The sequence below is a fragment of the Rhinopithecus bieti genome, unplaced genomic scaffold (genome assembly GCF_001698545.2).
Source record: "Rhinopithecus bieti isolate Rb0 unplaced genomic scaffold, ASM169854v2 scaffold_30732, whole genome shotgun sequence".
Taxonomy (NCBI): Eukaryota; Metazoa; Chordata; class Mammalia; order Primates; family Cercopithecidae; genus Rhinopithecus; species Rhinopithecus bieti.
In genome coordinates, this window is record NW_016814045.1 from 3777329 (window position 1) to 3792512 (window position 15184).

General features: G+C 47.0%; 1 protein-coding gene across 1 annotated transcript in view; it reads left to right on the forward strand.

Moving 5' to 3' along the window:
- The first annotated feature begins 254 nt into the window (after positions 1-254).
- DOCK2 (dedicator of cytokinesis 2) overlaps positions 255-15184 on the forward strand; it is a 443859-nt gene continuing 428929 nt past the window's right edge. The window contains exon 1 of the mRNA XM_017849424.1: positions 255-371. Coding sequence (XP_017704913.1) covers positions 329-371 — 43 coding nt within the window. The 5' untranslated portion in view covers positions 255-328. The remainder of the gene's footprint in view (positions 372-15184) is intronic.

Below are 15184 nucleotides of genomic sequence, written 5' to 3' on the forward strand. Positions count from 1 at the left end.
TCAGGAAACTCTCTGCACTTGTGGTGGCGGTCTGGGGAGTCCCAGGTGGGGACTGGCCTCTGCCCCCTCGTCTGGGAAGGAGACAAGGTGGGAGTGGTCCCCAAGCTTTGCGTGAAGTGGGGTGGGCTGGCGTGTCCCAGCCTACCGGGCACCAGCCTTCTAGTGTGCCCCTGCTCAACGGGAGGGAGGAGGGAGCGGGGAGCCCCGGGGAGGGAGGAGAGGGCGGGCCCTGAGAGGAGTTTGAAAAGAGGAAGGAAGTGGGGCCCTGCGGAGCCCAGCTACCCCCTGCCGGCTTCCCCACAGGAGGACGCGAGGCCCCGGCTCAGTCATGGCCCCCTGGCGCAAAGCTGACAAGGAGCGGCACGGCGTGGGTAGGTGCGGGCTCCAGGGCGCGGCAGGGAGCGGGACAGGTGGCGGGAGAGCCGCGAGCAGGAGGATGCTGCGGGGCTGGCGGCGCGGGGTGGGCAGGGCGCGCCGCCTGCAGGTCAGAGGGCGCAGCCTGCGGCGGGGCCCTGGGGGCGGAAAAGCCGAGGCTCGGGGAGAGGACGGCGGGACCCCACCCCGCACGCTAAGCACAGCCCTCGCCCTCTCGCCGGCCGAGGGAACCTTAGGCATTTCCGAGATAGAGTCAAGACTTGCGCTTGACAACTCAGCTCTTCGCGCCAGATTCATCGTCCCCAGGTTTGCCCCAACTCGCCGCATGGGAGACTTGGCCTTATAGAGGGAGCTGCACTTCCCTCAGGCTCAGCCTTGGCCTGCCCACCATGCATACTTCCACCCCCTCCAAAGCGACACCCATCTGCCTGCTTCCCCTGTCTGTTCCTTCTGGGTCAGGTGACTCCCGATTTGGCAGGGCATCCAGAGGGCAGCTCAAACTTGGGGGATGGGGCTGGACGGTGGGGTTCTCTACTCAGCCCCTAAGAGCCTCTGGGGAAAAAGGCTCCCGTCAGGTGGTCTGAGGGTAACCAAGAAGCTAGCTTTGTCAGCCTCAGCCATCTAAACTCCCAGAGGCCTCTGCCTGGAGCTGAGGGGCGGAAGTGGTGACTGGGGGGAAGGGAGGCCTCAGGTGCTGCTACTCTCTCTAAGTGGCATCCGTGGTGCAATCTTCGTGGACTCACTGTGGTTTTCAAACTTAAATATCAATTAAAAAGTCACTCTGGAGCTTCCTACACAGGCAGATACCAGACACCATCTCAGAAATAAAGATTTAGCAGGTGAGGCATTGGAAGACCCAAGCGCCCAGAGGGATTCGATGCAGGGGGTCCCCAGGCCACTGTTTGGGAAACACTGCCCTGGAGAGATCAGTAGTTATCCACTCAATTACTAGGCACCGGGCATGGGGTGGGGGGCATTTTGATATGAATGGTTCCCATCCAGAGAACAAATAATAATTCATATCCTCAAGGGGCAGTTACAAAGTAAGGAAGGATACAGCTTCTGCCCTTGAGGACTTATGTAGAAGGCTAGAGGCTTGGACTGGGAAGTCAGAACTGAGTTGAAATCAGAGTCTGTTTCCTCGTCTATAAAGTGGGAGTGTTAATAGTAATGCAGGTCTCATGAGACTCTTGTAAGGATTGAACGGGGTTATGCATGGAAAGCATTTAGTAGTGTGCTGGCTCAATGAGAATTAGAGATTGAGGTCAAGGGGCTTACCTAGCAGCTGCAGAACCAAGAGACACCAGCACCAGGATGCACCCTAATGCCAGATTCAGGGCAGTCATGCCTTATGAGACTGTAGTGTTTCATGGTTTGCAAGACCAAATGTCATGCAGTCTCTGTCTGACTTCAGAACCCGCATGTGAGGCAGTGTATTATTCTCACTTTACAGATGAAGTAACCAAGTTAACATCACTTGGAAGCAATGAAGCTGGGCCTTAAATTCAATTGTCTTCAGACCCTAGGTCATGGCACCAGAAAAGCATCTAGAAGGGAAACATCATGGCTAAAGGCAGGGAGCTGGCATCCCTGCAGTGTGTGGGTCAAACAATAAATATTCTGCTTTGGTTTTAGTATTGCTTTTAGTGTTAAAAAGAATTGCAGAGGTAGATTATGGCTAGGTTGTGAAGGGCTTTAAGTGCCAAGCTTCAAAGTTTGGATTTCCTTCTGTGAGCACTGGAGGTTTTGAGCAGTGTCATCTGGAAGAAGTTAAATAGTTAGTTAGGACAGGAGTGGGGACTGGACTTAGAATAGAAGGTAAATGGGTAACAGTTTTACCTGTCTACTTACTGCCTGGTTAATCTAGCAGGAGGTCACTTATAATCAACATTGCCTGTTAACTTTTACTAGGTTAATCCACTCTGCCTGAGGCTCTTGTCAGTGAAGAGAGCTTTCTCCTTGCAGGAGAGAGGAAAGGGTAGAAAAGGAGGAGGTAGAAAGAGAAACTAACAGTATCAGTTAGGGTTAAGTGTGACTAAGGGTGACAGTAAACTTCCAAAATTGTGGCCTAACCAAACTGCAAGTTTGTTTATGTCTTGCATAGAAAGCTCAGAAATGGTCTGTGAAGAGGTGGTAAGGTGGCTCATTCTATGTCTCACACTGTATCCTTGGCATGTGTCTTCTGCCTTCTGAGCCACACAGGCTGCTTAAGCTTCAGTTATCAGGCCCACCTTCCAGCCAGCAAAAAGGATGCAGGGAAAAAGAAGGTCATGACTTTTCCGTTTAAAGACATTTACCTGAAGGCACACTTGACATTTCTTCTTACCTCCTATTGGCTAAAATGTAATCACATGACTGACTATAGCTGCAAGGGAAGCTAGGAAATGTAGTCTGTAATGTAGGCAGCCATGTACCCAGCTAAAAATTAGGAGTTCTCTTCCTAACTAAGGAGAGGAGGAAGAATACCGAGGAGGATATATTAGTTTGCTAGGACTGCCATAGCAAAATACCACAGACTGGGTGGTTTAAACAACAGAAATGTATTTTCTCACAGTTCTCGAGGCTGGAAGTCCAAAATCAAAGTACCAGCAGTGTTGGCTTGTCTCGTGGCCTGTCTCCATGGTTTGCAGGTGGTTGTCTTGCTGCCTCTTCATTGCTTTCTGTGCAGGCACTCCCTTGCTGCCTCTTCCTCCTGTCATGAGGACACCAGTCATATAGGATTAGCATCTCACCCTAAAGGACTCATTTTAACTTAATCACCCCTTTATCTCCGAATATGCACTTATCTCCAAATAGGAGTACATTCTGAGATGCTGATGACTGGGACTTCAGCATAAGAATTTTGGTGGGGACACAAGTTTGTGACAAATAATCTGTGGTCTCTGGCATGGTATTTTGGGACTATAAAGAGGGCTTCAAGGCAGGAGTCCTGAGACAAAGGGTGAGGGTAGAAAAGAGTTGTTTACCCTGAAGCTGAGCCTGCCAGACAGATTTGTGTGGGACTGTAGCTATTCTTGTAGGGGAGGGAAAAGCTTCTTTCTGCTACTGCATCTTGGGTTTTCTGTAAATTAGACTAACAAAAGACTGATGAACAAGAGAAAACAAACAAGTTTATTAGCGTGTACATCCTGCTTACATATGGAGTACTCAAAGGGTTGGTTTGAACTTGAGCTTATACAGCATCTTAGCAAAGGTACAATAAAGGTTTAGAGAAGTAGCAAGACAAAGGAGGGTTTTAGGCTTCCAAGGGCAGCAAACTGTGGGAAGGGAAATATATGGGGAATCTAATGGAAGATAAAGGGTTATTTGTGCAGGTCCATCTTGGAGCCAACTTTCTGTCTTCTTCATGGTCATAAAACTTCCCTGGGAGAGGGGATTTATGGCAGTCCTTATTTCTTAGGAGTTTCTTCAGATAAATAAATATCCAGGAGAGCTTCTTTCTGTACCTATTGATTCTTATGTGCATCCAGCTCAAAATAATATGCCCTATGGAAGTGGCATATTTTGATCACGTTTTGATCAGAAACCTGTTCTGTATGCAGCTTCTCTCTAGCTGTGGTTTTACACCAGTGTGTAGTGTTGAGGAATATTTGTTGGTTTCTTCTGAGGGCGATGAGGGAGAATCTGTTCCAGGTCTCTCCCCCAGCTGCCAGTGGTTTGCTGGCAATCCTCAGCATTCCTTGGCTTGCAGAAGCATCACGTTGATCTCTGCCTCCATCTTCACGTGGTATTCTCATTGTGTGCGTGTCTGTCTCCACATTTCTCCTTTTAAAAAAGACATCCAGTCAGATTAGGGCCCACCCTAGTGACTTCAGTTAAATGTGATTACCTCTGTAAAGACTCTGTCTCCAAATAAGATCACATTCTGAGGTACTGGGAGTTGGGACTCCAACGTCTCTTTTTTTGGAGGGGGTGGGCACAATTCAAACTATAACAGGCTCTGCAGAAGCAGAGAAGGGATCTTTTTCACATCTTGGTTGGGGAATATGGAGGAATCCATGACCAGCCCGTGGTCCAGGGATGTGGGTGATGCTGTCACAGCCCAGTACCCTGGACAGAGCTGATCCATGCACACTGGCAGACTTGGAGTGGGCAATGTGTGCTGGTGTCATTTGCAGCATGGATTTTTGTTGCAGGGAACAAAATCTAGTCAAACCAGTTCAAGGAAAATGTGTGTGGTATGTATCTGTGGGAGAGCAGGGGGAAGTGGTGTATTTTAGGGTCAGAAGAATCATATGGAAATCCAGGAAACAGGAGGAGCCAGGCCTCGGAAAGGGCTTGAACTGAGGCAACCCTGGAATCCTCTGCCTCTCCTCTCATGGCTTCTCAGCTTCTCTGAGCATGCCGGCTCTGGTCTCCTTTCTCTCCCCACCACCTCCCTTTGATTGTATTGCTCTTCATAGCTGGTACTCTAACACCACAGTGGTGACCCCAGCATGCAACCCACCCCTCTCTGCACAACCTTGCAAGGCAAGCATCCACTTAATCTTCTGTGTGTTTATTTGTTCAAAGTCCCAACAGAAGGGAGTGGCAGCTTGGTTTCCGTTTGTAAGAAAGACCACCCAAATCAGAGGTCATTGCCAGCCTAAGAATGGGCCTCACTCTGGTGAGGATGCTGCCCTTGGCAGGTCTAATTCTCTGTGACTATGAGGTGGGGTCACATGGCTTGCTACTCATCTAGCAGGAACCATGGGTGGGGACTGATTCTTTGAGTGGAACCTGCATTCCAAACACACCCAGGGCAGAACTTCACTACAGAGGGACCAATTATACTGCTTTTATTGCCAAAAGCAACAGTTGAAAGTATAGAGAGCATCATTCACTCATTAACTTGTTCATTTGTTCACTCATTCATTCTTCGTTAACTTCTTAAATATTTGTTGGGTCTGTGTGCCAGGCATTATGCTAGTCACTGAGATTACTAGAATTAGGCCAATATGGCCCCTATCCTTCTGGGGCCTACAGTCTAGTAGGGAAGATGAAAGAGAACTTCATTAATAAATCAGTCACCATATAATTACAAATTGTGATATGTGCTATTGTAATATGAGTGAGAATATCAGGAATGGTCTTGAATTAGATGATGTGAGAAGGCCTCTCAGGCACAATGGGGAAAAGAATTCCAAAGCCAGTGCTTGGAGGGATATTAATACATGCATCTTTGCTACAGTGGCTGACTGTACCTTTGGACTGGTCCCCAGAAATTAGTCTGGTGAAACAAAAATACATGGATTAGACATCTAATTCCTTCCTACCACCAATTCTTAGGTGCTGGGGCTTCCTACTTTCAGAGGCTTCAGCAACTTGGGGCTGTTCAGGAGTGCCTGCTGGGCTGGCTGTTTGAGTTCATGTAAGGAGACTGTCCTAATCCGTAGTTATCTGGGCGCCTCATTAGTCTGTGGACATCTTGCCCCTAACCATAATGTTTGCATTTGAATGAGTCTTGAAGACAGATTGTGTTTTCTAAACTCTGCTTCCTCCTGAGATCAGCATCCTATTGCTGCTGTCTGTTGAGAGGAAATGTAGTCACCATACTGCTCTGCTAATTTCTGGACCTTTGGATTTGTTGGTTTTTTTTTTTTTTTTTTTTAAAGCTTACAGGCCTTTAATTTAATAGTCAGTTACACATGGGAGCCACAATCTGTGCTGTGCAGCATATGTTCTGCAAATGGGAATGATAGTGCTTATCACCATGCAACTCCAGAGGAGTCTGGGTAGAGACACCACAAATGTCCCCTTTAATAGGCACTTTCTCCTTTCTTCCCCCTTCCCTTAATTGGTGTGAACTGAAAAACAGGCTGAGTTTGCGGGCTGCTTAAGTCTTACTCTGTTGTTAGTTCTCCTTGGAGAAAGTCATTCATTGTCTCCCTGCCCCCCACCAGGTCAGCTTCTGCTTTGGTTTAAAGTCATGGTGGCAGAAACTGAGGCTGGAGAAAGTATGACCGCTAACGTGGGCACTTTCCAGAGCCCTCTCCGTTCATCACTCCAGGGCAGTGGTCTGCAGACTTTTCAGCACCAGGGGCTGGTTTGGTGGAAGACAATTTTTCCACAGACTGATGGGGAGGTGGGGCGGGGTGGGAGGGATGGTTCTGGGATGAAACTGTTCCACTTCGGATCATGAGGCATTAGATTCTCTTAAGGAGCACACAACCTAGATCCCTCGCATGCGCAGTTCACAATAGGATTTCTGCTCCTGTGAGAATCTAATGCCCCTGCTGATCTGACAGAAGGCGGAGCTCAGGCTAATGCTGGATTGCCTGCTGCTCACCTCCTGCTGTGCAGCCCAGTTCCTAACAGGCTACCAACTGGTACCGGTATGTGGCCTGGGGAGTTGGGGAACCCTGCTCTAGGGCACTCATTTCCCTTGACAGCACATGGCCCCTTGGATCACAGTCTAAGCTAAGATGATGGATAGAGACATAGGTGGACAGTATGATATGCACACTGTCACAGCACAGGATCTGAATGGGGCAATCGGCATTTGTTTGGTTGAATTAAATGGTGCAATGCCAGGCCTAGTGACACCCTGACTGACATGGTGGGCTGCAGCAGCAGGGCCATCCCAGTGTCAGCTGAACCTTGAGGGGTTGCCTGGAAAGTGGGTTTTTGCTGCTGGCTTCCCTGGTGGTGGCAGTCAGGGAAGGACCCTTCCAAGTAGAACGAATAGCCAATGTAAAGAGGAGGAAGCCTCTCTGATGTGTGGGAGGCCAGTGTGGCTGCAGTAGAGTAAGCAAGGCACAGAGCAGTAGGAAATGGATTCTCTGAGAGAGGTTATAGGGAGCAGTACTTTGTAGGTATTGTGAGGCTTTAACCTGAATGGGGGAGGGAGACATTGCAGGGTTTGGAGTAGAGACATTGCAGGGTTTGGAGTAGAATTGTAGAACGACCTGTCTTATGTTTTAAAAGGATTGAGCATAGTAGTTTTATGATCAATTAATCAGGGGGAATTAAATGTGGTAGCAGGGGGACCAGTTAGGCAGCAACAGTGATAACTCAGGCAAGAGATGGCGGTGGCTTGCAGCAGGAGGGAACAGTGGAGACAGTGAGATGTGCTTAGATTCGGGATGTATGTGTTGTAGGTCAAGCAAATGGGGTTTTCTTCTTGGAATGGAATGGATGTGGGTATGAGAAGGAGAGAGGAGCCACTGGTGACTCCAAGGTTTCTGGTCTGAATAGCTAGAAGAATGAGAACTGCATCGAGGTCTTTCCTAGTGAAAACCTTGATCTAAGTAGTCATTGACATTGGCATAAATCATACCATTGCCTCACCTTTTGTAGTATGGTACATTTTTTTTTTTTTAATTTTACTGACAGTTCCAGGATACAAGTGCAGAGCATGCAGGTTTGTTACATAGGTATACATGTACCATGGTGGTTTGCTGCACCTATCAACCCACCATCTAGGTTTTAAGCCATGTATGCATTAGCTGTTTGTCCTAATGCTCTCCCCTCCTCACATCCCCCTACCCTCCCCCCGACAGGCCCTGGTGTGTGATGTTTCTCTCCCTGTGGCCATATGTGTTCATTGTTGAACTCTCACTTATGAGTGAGAACATGTAGTGTTTGGTTTTTTGTTCCTGTGTTAGTTTGCTGAGGATGATGGCTTCTAGCTTTATCCCTATCCCTGCAAAGGACATGATCTCATTCCTTTTTATAGCTGCATAGTATTTCATGGTATATATGTATGACATTTTCTTTATCCAGCCTATCATTGATGGGCATTTGGGTTGGTTCCAAGTGTTTGCTATTGTAAATAGTGCTGCAATAAACATATGTGTGCATGTGTCTTTATAGTAGAATGATTTCTATTCCTTTGGGTATATACCTAGTAATGAGATTGCTGGATCAAATGGTATTTCTGGTCCTAGATCCTTGAGGAATTGTTTTCTACAATGGTTGAACTAATTTACATTCCCACCAACAGTGTAAAAGCATTCTTATTGCTCCACAGCCTCACCAGCATCTATAGTTTCTTGACTTTTTAGTAATTGCCATTCTGACTGGCATGAGATGGATATCTCATTGTGTATTTCTCTGATGATCAGTGGTGCTGAGCATTTTTTCATGTTTCTTGGCCACATAAATGTCTTCTTTTGAGAAGTGTCTGTTCATATCATTTGTCCACTTTTTGATGGTTTTTTTTGTTTCTTGTAAATTCGTTTCAGTTTCTTATAGATTCTGGATATTAGACCTTTGTCAGATGAGTAGATTGCGAAAATTTTCTCCCATTCTGTAGGTTGCCTGTTGACTCTGATGATAGTTTCTTTTGCTGTGCAGAAGGTCTTTAGTTTAATTAGATCCCATTTGTTAATTTTGGCTTTTGCTGCAATTGCTTTTGGTGTTTTCATCATGAAGTCTTTGCCCATGCCTATGTCCTGATTGGTATTGCCTAGGTTTTCTTCTAGGGTTTTTTATTTTTATTTATTTATTTTTTTGAGATGGAGTTTCACTCTACTGCCCAGGCCGGAGTGCAGTGGTGCAATCTCGGCTCACTGCAAGCTCCGCCTCCTGGGTTCACGCCCTTCTCCTGTCTCAACCTCCCGAGTAGCTGGGACTACAGGCGCCCACCACCATGCCCGGCTAATTTTTTGTATTTTTAGTAGAGACGGGGTTTCACTGTGTTAGCCAGGATGATTTCGATCTCCTGACCTCGTGATCCGCCCGCCTTGGCCTCCCAAAGTGCTGGTATTACAGGCATGAGCCACCGTGCCTGGCCTCTTCTAGGGTTTTTTTGGTTTGGGATTTTACATTTAAGTTTGTAATCCATCTTGAGTTAATTTTTGTATAAGATATAAGGAAGGGGTCCAGTTTCAGTTTCCCACATATGGTTGACCAGTTTTCCCAGCACCATTCCACCGTATTCCATTGCTTCTTTTTGTCAGGTTTGTTGAAGATCAGATGGTTGTAGATGTGTGGTGTTATTTCTGAGGTCTCTGTTCTGTTCCATTGGTCTATATGTCTGTTTTGGTACCAGTACTATAGTACATGGTACATTTACAAAGCCTTCGTGTTATCATGTTTAGCCCTCACAGATACCCTAAGAAAAATAACTTCTGTCCTTATTTCGCAGGTGAGGAAACTGAGGCATAGATCTTTGAGGTCTTGCTGAAATGCAGCCTGTTCCAGGCAGTTTTATCATACCTCACCCCCTCTATTTTATGGAAGTCACCCCTTTTCACTTTGTCTTTTAGTTAGGTAACTGTATGTCATCTTCCCCACTAGCTGGTACATTGTTGGAGAGCAGAGCTGTATGGAGGGTTAACTTTGAGTCTATTCAGCATCAATGCAATAGCAGGAATGTGGGAGGTCAGAGAAACTAATCATTATTGTAGCCTACATCCTCTTGAGAATCCTGTGGCAGCTAGAAGCCCTTCTTCCCATAAAAATATGCACATGGGCAGTTCTGCATTGCAGTGTCACCAAAAGTCATTCATGGAAGCCAGTTAAGGTCCCTGGTAAAACGTGCTCATTTTACTCTGTAACTATTTAATAAACAAATACAATAGGCATAGCCAAAGCGTTCTGCCCATAGTATGAATTCTTGAAGCTTGTCAAGAGTCAGAAAACAATTCTTATAGTCTGTTCAGATCAATTAAGTTCAATAAGCCTGCACTGAGTGATGGTCCTTAGCTGGGTATTTGGGCCCAGAGGTGAATACAACAGTTCGGGAAGCTTACTGTTCAGTCATAACCTCTCTTTTTGTATGAGGCAGCGGAGAACACCATTATTAGTACTGATGTCCCCATTGGATGGGTTGGGGGCAGTCCACGCTTTGCTTCAAGTTACTACAGCTGCTGTCATTCCCTTCATACTTCCTTGCAGCCTCGTGTTGAATGATCTGGGCACCTCTAGAATGTAAGCTCCATGATGGCAGGGCCATGTCTGTTGTTCTTCTACAGCACAGAGCAGGTGCCCAGCAGTTGTTGATAGGATAGGTGAAGAGGTGGGTTCATAGATGGATGGATAGTTGTTGATTAGACGGATGGGTGGGTAGATGGATGATAGATGAGTGAGTGGATGGATGGATGAATGGGTGGGTGGATGAGTGGAGGGGGAAGGGCATGGGTAAAGGGTAGGGGCTGGAGGTTTTAAAATTTTCTGATGACCTTACAGGATTCAGATGGACTGAGTTGCCCCATCTTGCCTTTATCTTCCCACCCCATCCCTTTCCCTGTCAGGAGGCGAGGTCCCGTGAGAGCATTATAGCACAGCAATAGAGTACTCTTGAACTCGTCTCCAAATGGTGGACCCCTGCAGATGGTCACTGTTGTAAGCTCACCAGGTCTCCCTGGGACTCCATTCAGATGGCCCTGCCATCCATCCCTCGCACATCAAGCTGGTTCCCCGCTCTCTTCCCTGCTGTCACACCCTCTCCCCACTTCCTTGGGGGCTCTCAGTCCAGTTCTTCCCCTTGCCAGTCTCTGCCCCTCCCTCTCCCTCCAGTCTCACTTCCTTAGTGGGGCCTCTTTTTCCCTCTGAGAGCCCACAGCTGCTGTGACTTGCAGTTTAGCCATTCACTTCTGAAGACAGCTCCTTGTTTCTTGTGTGTTTATTTTGTCCCTTCAACTAGATTTCACAGAAGCTTGGGAGAGCAGGAGTCACCCCTTCTCACCCCACTTTTCTGACCTGCAGGATCCTGCAGAGTGCCAGATACTCTCTGCATTTGGGGCTGGAGGGCTGATTTGGTTGATTTCACCATAAACTTTCTTCCAGCTCTGTAGTGTGTGTGTGCATGTGTGAGTCCAGGAGTGTGTGAGAATGTGAGTGTGAATGTGCCTATAGGAGTACTAGAATGGAGAGAGTGAAATCCAGCATGATGTTTCAGAGCAGGATTTGTCAACCTTGGCACTGTTGACACTGTGGGCCAGGAAAGTCTTTGCTATGGGGCTGTCCTGTGCACTGTAGGATGTTTAGCAGCATCTCTGGCCTCTAGTTACTAGAGGTTAGTAGCACTGACACCCCCAACTCCCCTCCCCGAGATTGGGACAAGCAAAAATGTCTCCAGACATCAACACATGTCTCTTCCAGTGGGGCAAATTCACTCCCAGTTGAGAATCACTGTTGTAGAGAATTCATTGGAATCCTAAGTTTCCTCTTGTTGACTGGGCATGTCATTGACTCGCTAAAAACTGACCACTACAATATGCAGTCCATAAGGTTGATATCATGATCCAGCAAGAAGCCTGAAGCACCTGGCACAGTGCCGGGGCCAAATGCATCTCCACTCATGAGAGGCGATGTGAGTGTGGTGCATGGCTGAGAGCGTGTGCTCTGGAGCCAGCCTGTCTGGGGTGAAATCCTCACTTGGCCCCTTCTTTGCTGTGTTCACCCCAGGATGTTTACTTGATCTTGCACTACCTCAGTTTCCTCACCTGTAAAACAGAGACAATAATAATCATACACACCCCAAGAACTGCAGATTCATGATTGAATGGGTGACTGTGCGTAAAGCCCTTGGTATAGTGTCTGGTACGTGGTAAGTGTTTGGCAGAGGTTAGCTGTTCTTGTGATTCCTCTGCTCTTTCCTGGTGGGTGGAGGAACACCTCCTCCTTCTAGGTTCCCTCTGGCTGTAATTCTTTGGCCTCATTCGCTGCTGACTAGCGCCCGGGTTTGAGCTCTGGGGTGACTGCCAGAGGCTTCTGCTGGGTCATTGCAGTCGCCCTGTGGATGCAGTGTCAGGATGCTGCCTCAGTGCTGAGGCTGTCAACACCTGTCCAGAGACTTCCTCTGCTTGCGTGTTTCCGTGAGCGCATTTCACTTGAATCCAAAGTGGACCTGCCGGCTAGTTCTGTTTCCCCCTGGAGTGGAGACTCTCCAAAACCCAGCTCAGGGACTGGAGAAGTGAGCTTCGGGCAATTACATTCTTTCTCCATTATTGCTTTTGTTCCTCTTATACAGTCACTTGTCCAAACTCTATTAACACTTGGTGTTGGCTGAAGCTTGTGTTTTCAAACATGTCAGCAGATGGCAGGGCCCCAGATGAGGTACGAATCCATCTCAAAGGGTCACACGGCACTTGATGGCTGCAATCAAAACTGGCAGCTAAGCTGGGTCAGCGTCTCTTGAAGCAATCTTGAGAAATGCAAGAAAGAATATAGCCAGAAGAAGGGACATAGCTGCCCTTCGTGTTCAGTCACATCCCTTCAGTCCAGTGAGCATTTCTTAAAAGTTCAATAAATATTGATTGCACTTCTGCTGTGGGCCAGGTGCTGGGAATTCAGTGGTCAACAAGATAGACTCAGTCTCCATCCTTACCGAGGCTGGAGGGAAAGACAGGATACAAACAAGTCCAGTATGTGTAATAGAGTGTGATGGCTGCAATGGCCTGGTGAGGAAGCAGGGACTCTGGACTCCACTCTGGGTTTGAATTCGCTTTCTGCCACTTTCTATGTGTCTATGAGTAAGTTCCTTAACATCTCTTTGAGTTTCTTGTATGTTACAGGAAGACTAGTAACTTGAGGTTACTATGAAGATTAAATGGACTGATACAAGTAAAGTGCTAGGGACTTTTTTTTTGCTGGCGTCTTGCTCTGTCGCCCAGGCTGGAGTGCAGAGGTGCAATCTCGGCTGACTGAAACCTCTGCCTCCCAGGTTCAAGCGATTCTCCTGCCTCAGCACCCCCGAGTAGCTGGGACTATAGGTGTACCCCACCACACTCAGCTAATTTTTGTGTTTTTAGTAGAGACGGGGTTTCACCATGTTGGCCAGGCTAGTCTCAAACTCCTGACCTCAAATGATCCACCTGCCTCGCATGGTGTTGGGATTATAGGCGTGAGCCACTACACCTGGCAGTACTAGGGATTTTGTCTGTCTTATCTATCACTGTGACTATAGTACTCAGAGCAATACCTAGAACACAGCAGGTACTACATACTGTGTCTGCAGTACTTAGGACAGTATCTAGCATACACTAGATGTTCACATGAATATCTGTTGAAAACACGATGCAGTATGTACTTGGTGTATAAAATGTGCTTTAAATATTTACCATTTTCTTAGGAAGCAGGGTGTACAGTAGTTAGAATTTAGACATTGAGATCTATCTATATGTCTTATTAGGTGGAGCAGTTGTTTACCAACCCCTTCCTCAGTTTCCTTATATATAAATCAAAGAGAAACATTGAACTTATCTCCTAAAATTGCACAAAGCACAGAGACCCTTCTTTAGTTGTTTTTATGAGCCACTGTGCTAGAACAATGGTGTTTACTTTCACCTTAGCTCCCTCTCTTTGGACTCCTGATTAATAGAGTACTTCAATATATTTAGGTAGAATCAGTAACTAATCAGTGGATTTGATTTCCAGGGTTGCTAGAAGTTCCCTCTGCCTCAAAATAGCAGTCCAGTGGCTTGCCAACCTGGGATTTCCAGTATGAGTCCTTGCTGGATTCAGCGACCCAAGATGGCTTCGGTACTTGGGAACATCCCTTTGATCCTTGGCCATAAATGCTTTGTTCTGGGTGGGCTTGTCAGGATACCAGTTTCTGCTTTGGTTCTTATGTATGGTGCTTTGGCACAAGGAGAGGTCAAGTCTTTCATAGGGAATGTATCAGTATTCCCCAGGGCTTGGCCACCTTGCATGATGGGGAAGCTGGAATGGGTATTTGTGGGAATGGCCAAGGGCCTGAGGGGCTGTGGGTAGGCTTCCCCGATTTGTCTTTTGTGGACAGGCACTGGGCAGGGTGGACCCAGCTATGATTTCTTCCTCTTGTTTTTCTGCCTTTTTCATCCCTTGTTCAAAAGTTGAGAGTGGTTAGGCCCATCTTAGACTGGTCAGAAGCAAAATGAAGGACAGAGATAAGCCATCAAACTTAGCAGAGGGGCATTCCGGCTTGGAGCTTCCTGTTAGTCATCTAGAAGACTAAACAGCATTGGGTATTCATAGGCAAAGCCACTTCCTTTGTCAGTCATGTCTGCTTTTCTTCAAATGGAGCCTTAAGAAACCCTTATGCAAGGCAGAAATAGATTTATAAATTAAGTGCCAAAGTCAGTTACTTTCATTTTTGTCATCAGTGAGTACTTGGAATGAATACGGATCTTCACCTTGAATACCCAGTTTCAAGATCTGTCCAGGACATCTTAAGCCAATCTACTGGCACCTTCTCACCTGACATTGCTGGGCAGAGGATGAGGGAAGATTCCCAAGGAAAGCAGGGAGTTGCTGGTCAGGGAGTAACATACAGTCCTGCCCCACCTCCAGATATCTGATGGACACACCTGATTTGCTCATGCTCCAGAGACTAACGCACGTTGTGCATGGTTTTCTTCTGTTGGAAGCCTCAGTTGCTTCCACCATCCTGTCCAGTTGTACTGCCAAGTCCTCAGGCAGACCACTTGGCCTGGAAGAGCAGGGAGCAGAGTCTACCCAGTGAGGACACCAGCAAACTGGAGTGTGTCCAGGCGACAGCAGCCTATAAAGGGAAGGGGGTTGAAGTCAGGCCAAGTGCGGAGGGAATGAAGAAACAGGTTGCATTTATGCAGGAGGAGAGAAGCTTCGGCATCCCCCGAGGGCCCTCTCAAGGTTTGCTTTTAGACACAGGATTAATTTGGTTAAGTGTTGGTCGACAGAGCTGTTGGTTGCAAACTACAGGAAAGTAGATTTAAAAGTGACACAAAGTTCTGAAGGAGTGAGCCTTGTTCAGGAGATAATATAATGCGAATAAAAAGAAAAGTGACTACCATTTACTGAGCACTTACTATGGCTGGACATTAAGTCAAGTCATGTATGGGCATTAATATCAGCTGAGCCTCCCAGGAACCCAATAAGGTAGGGACCATTATTTCTTGCATTCTACAGTTGGAGGAACTGA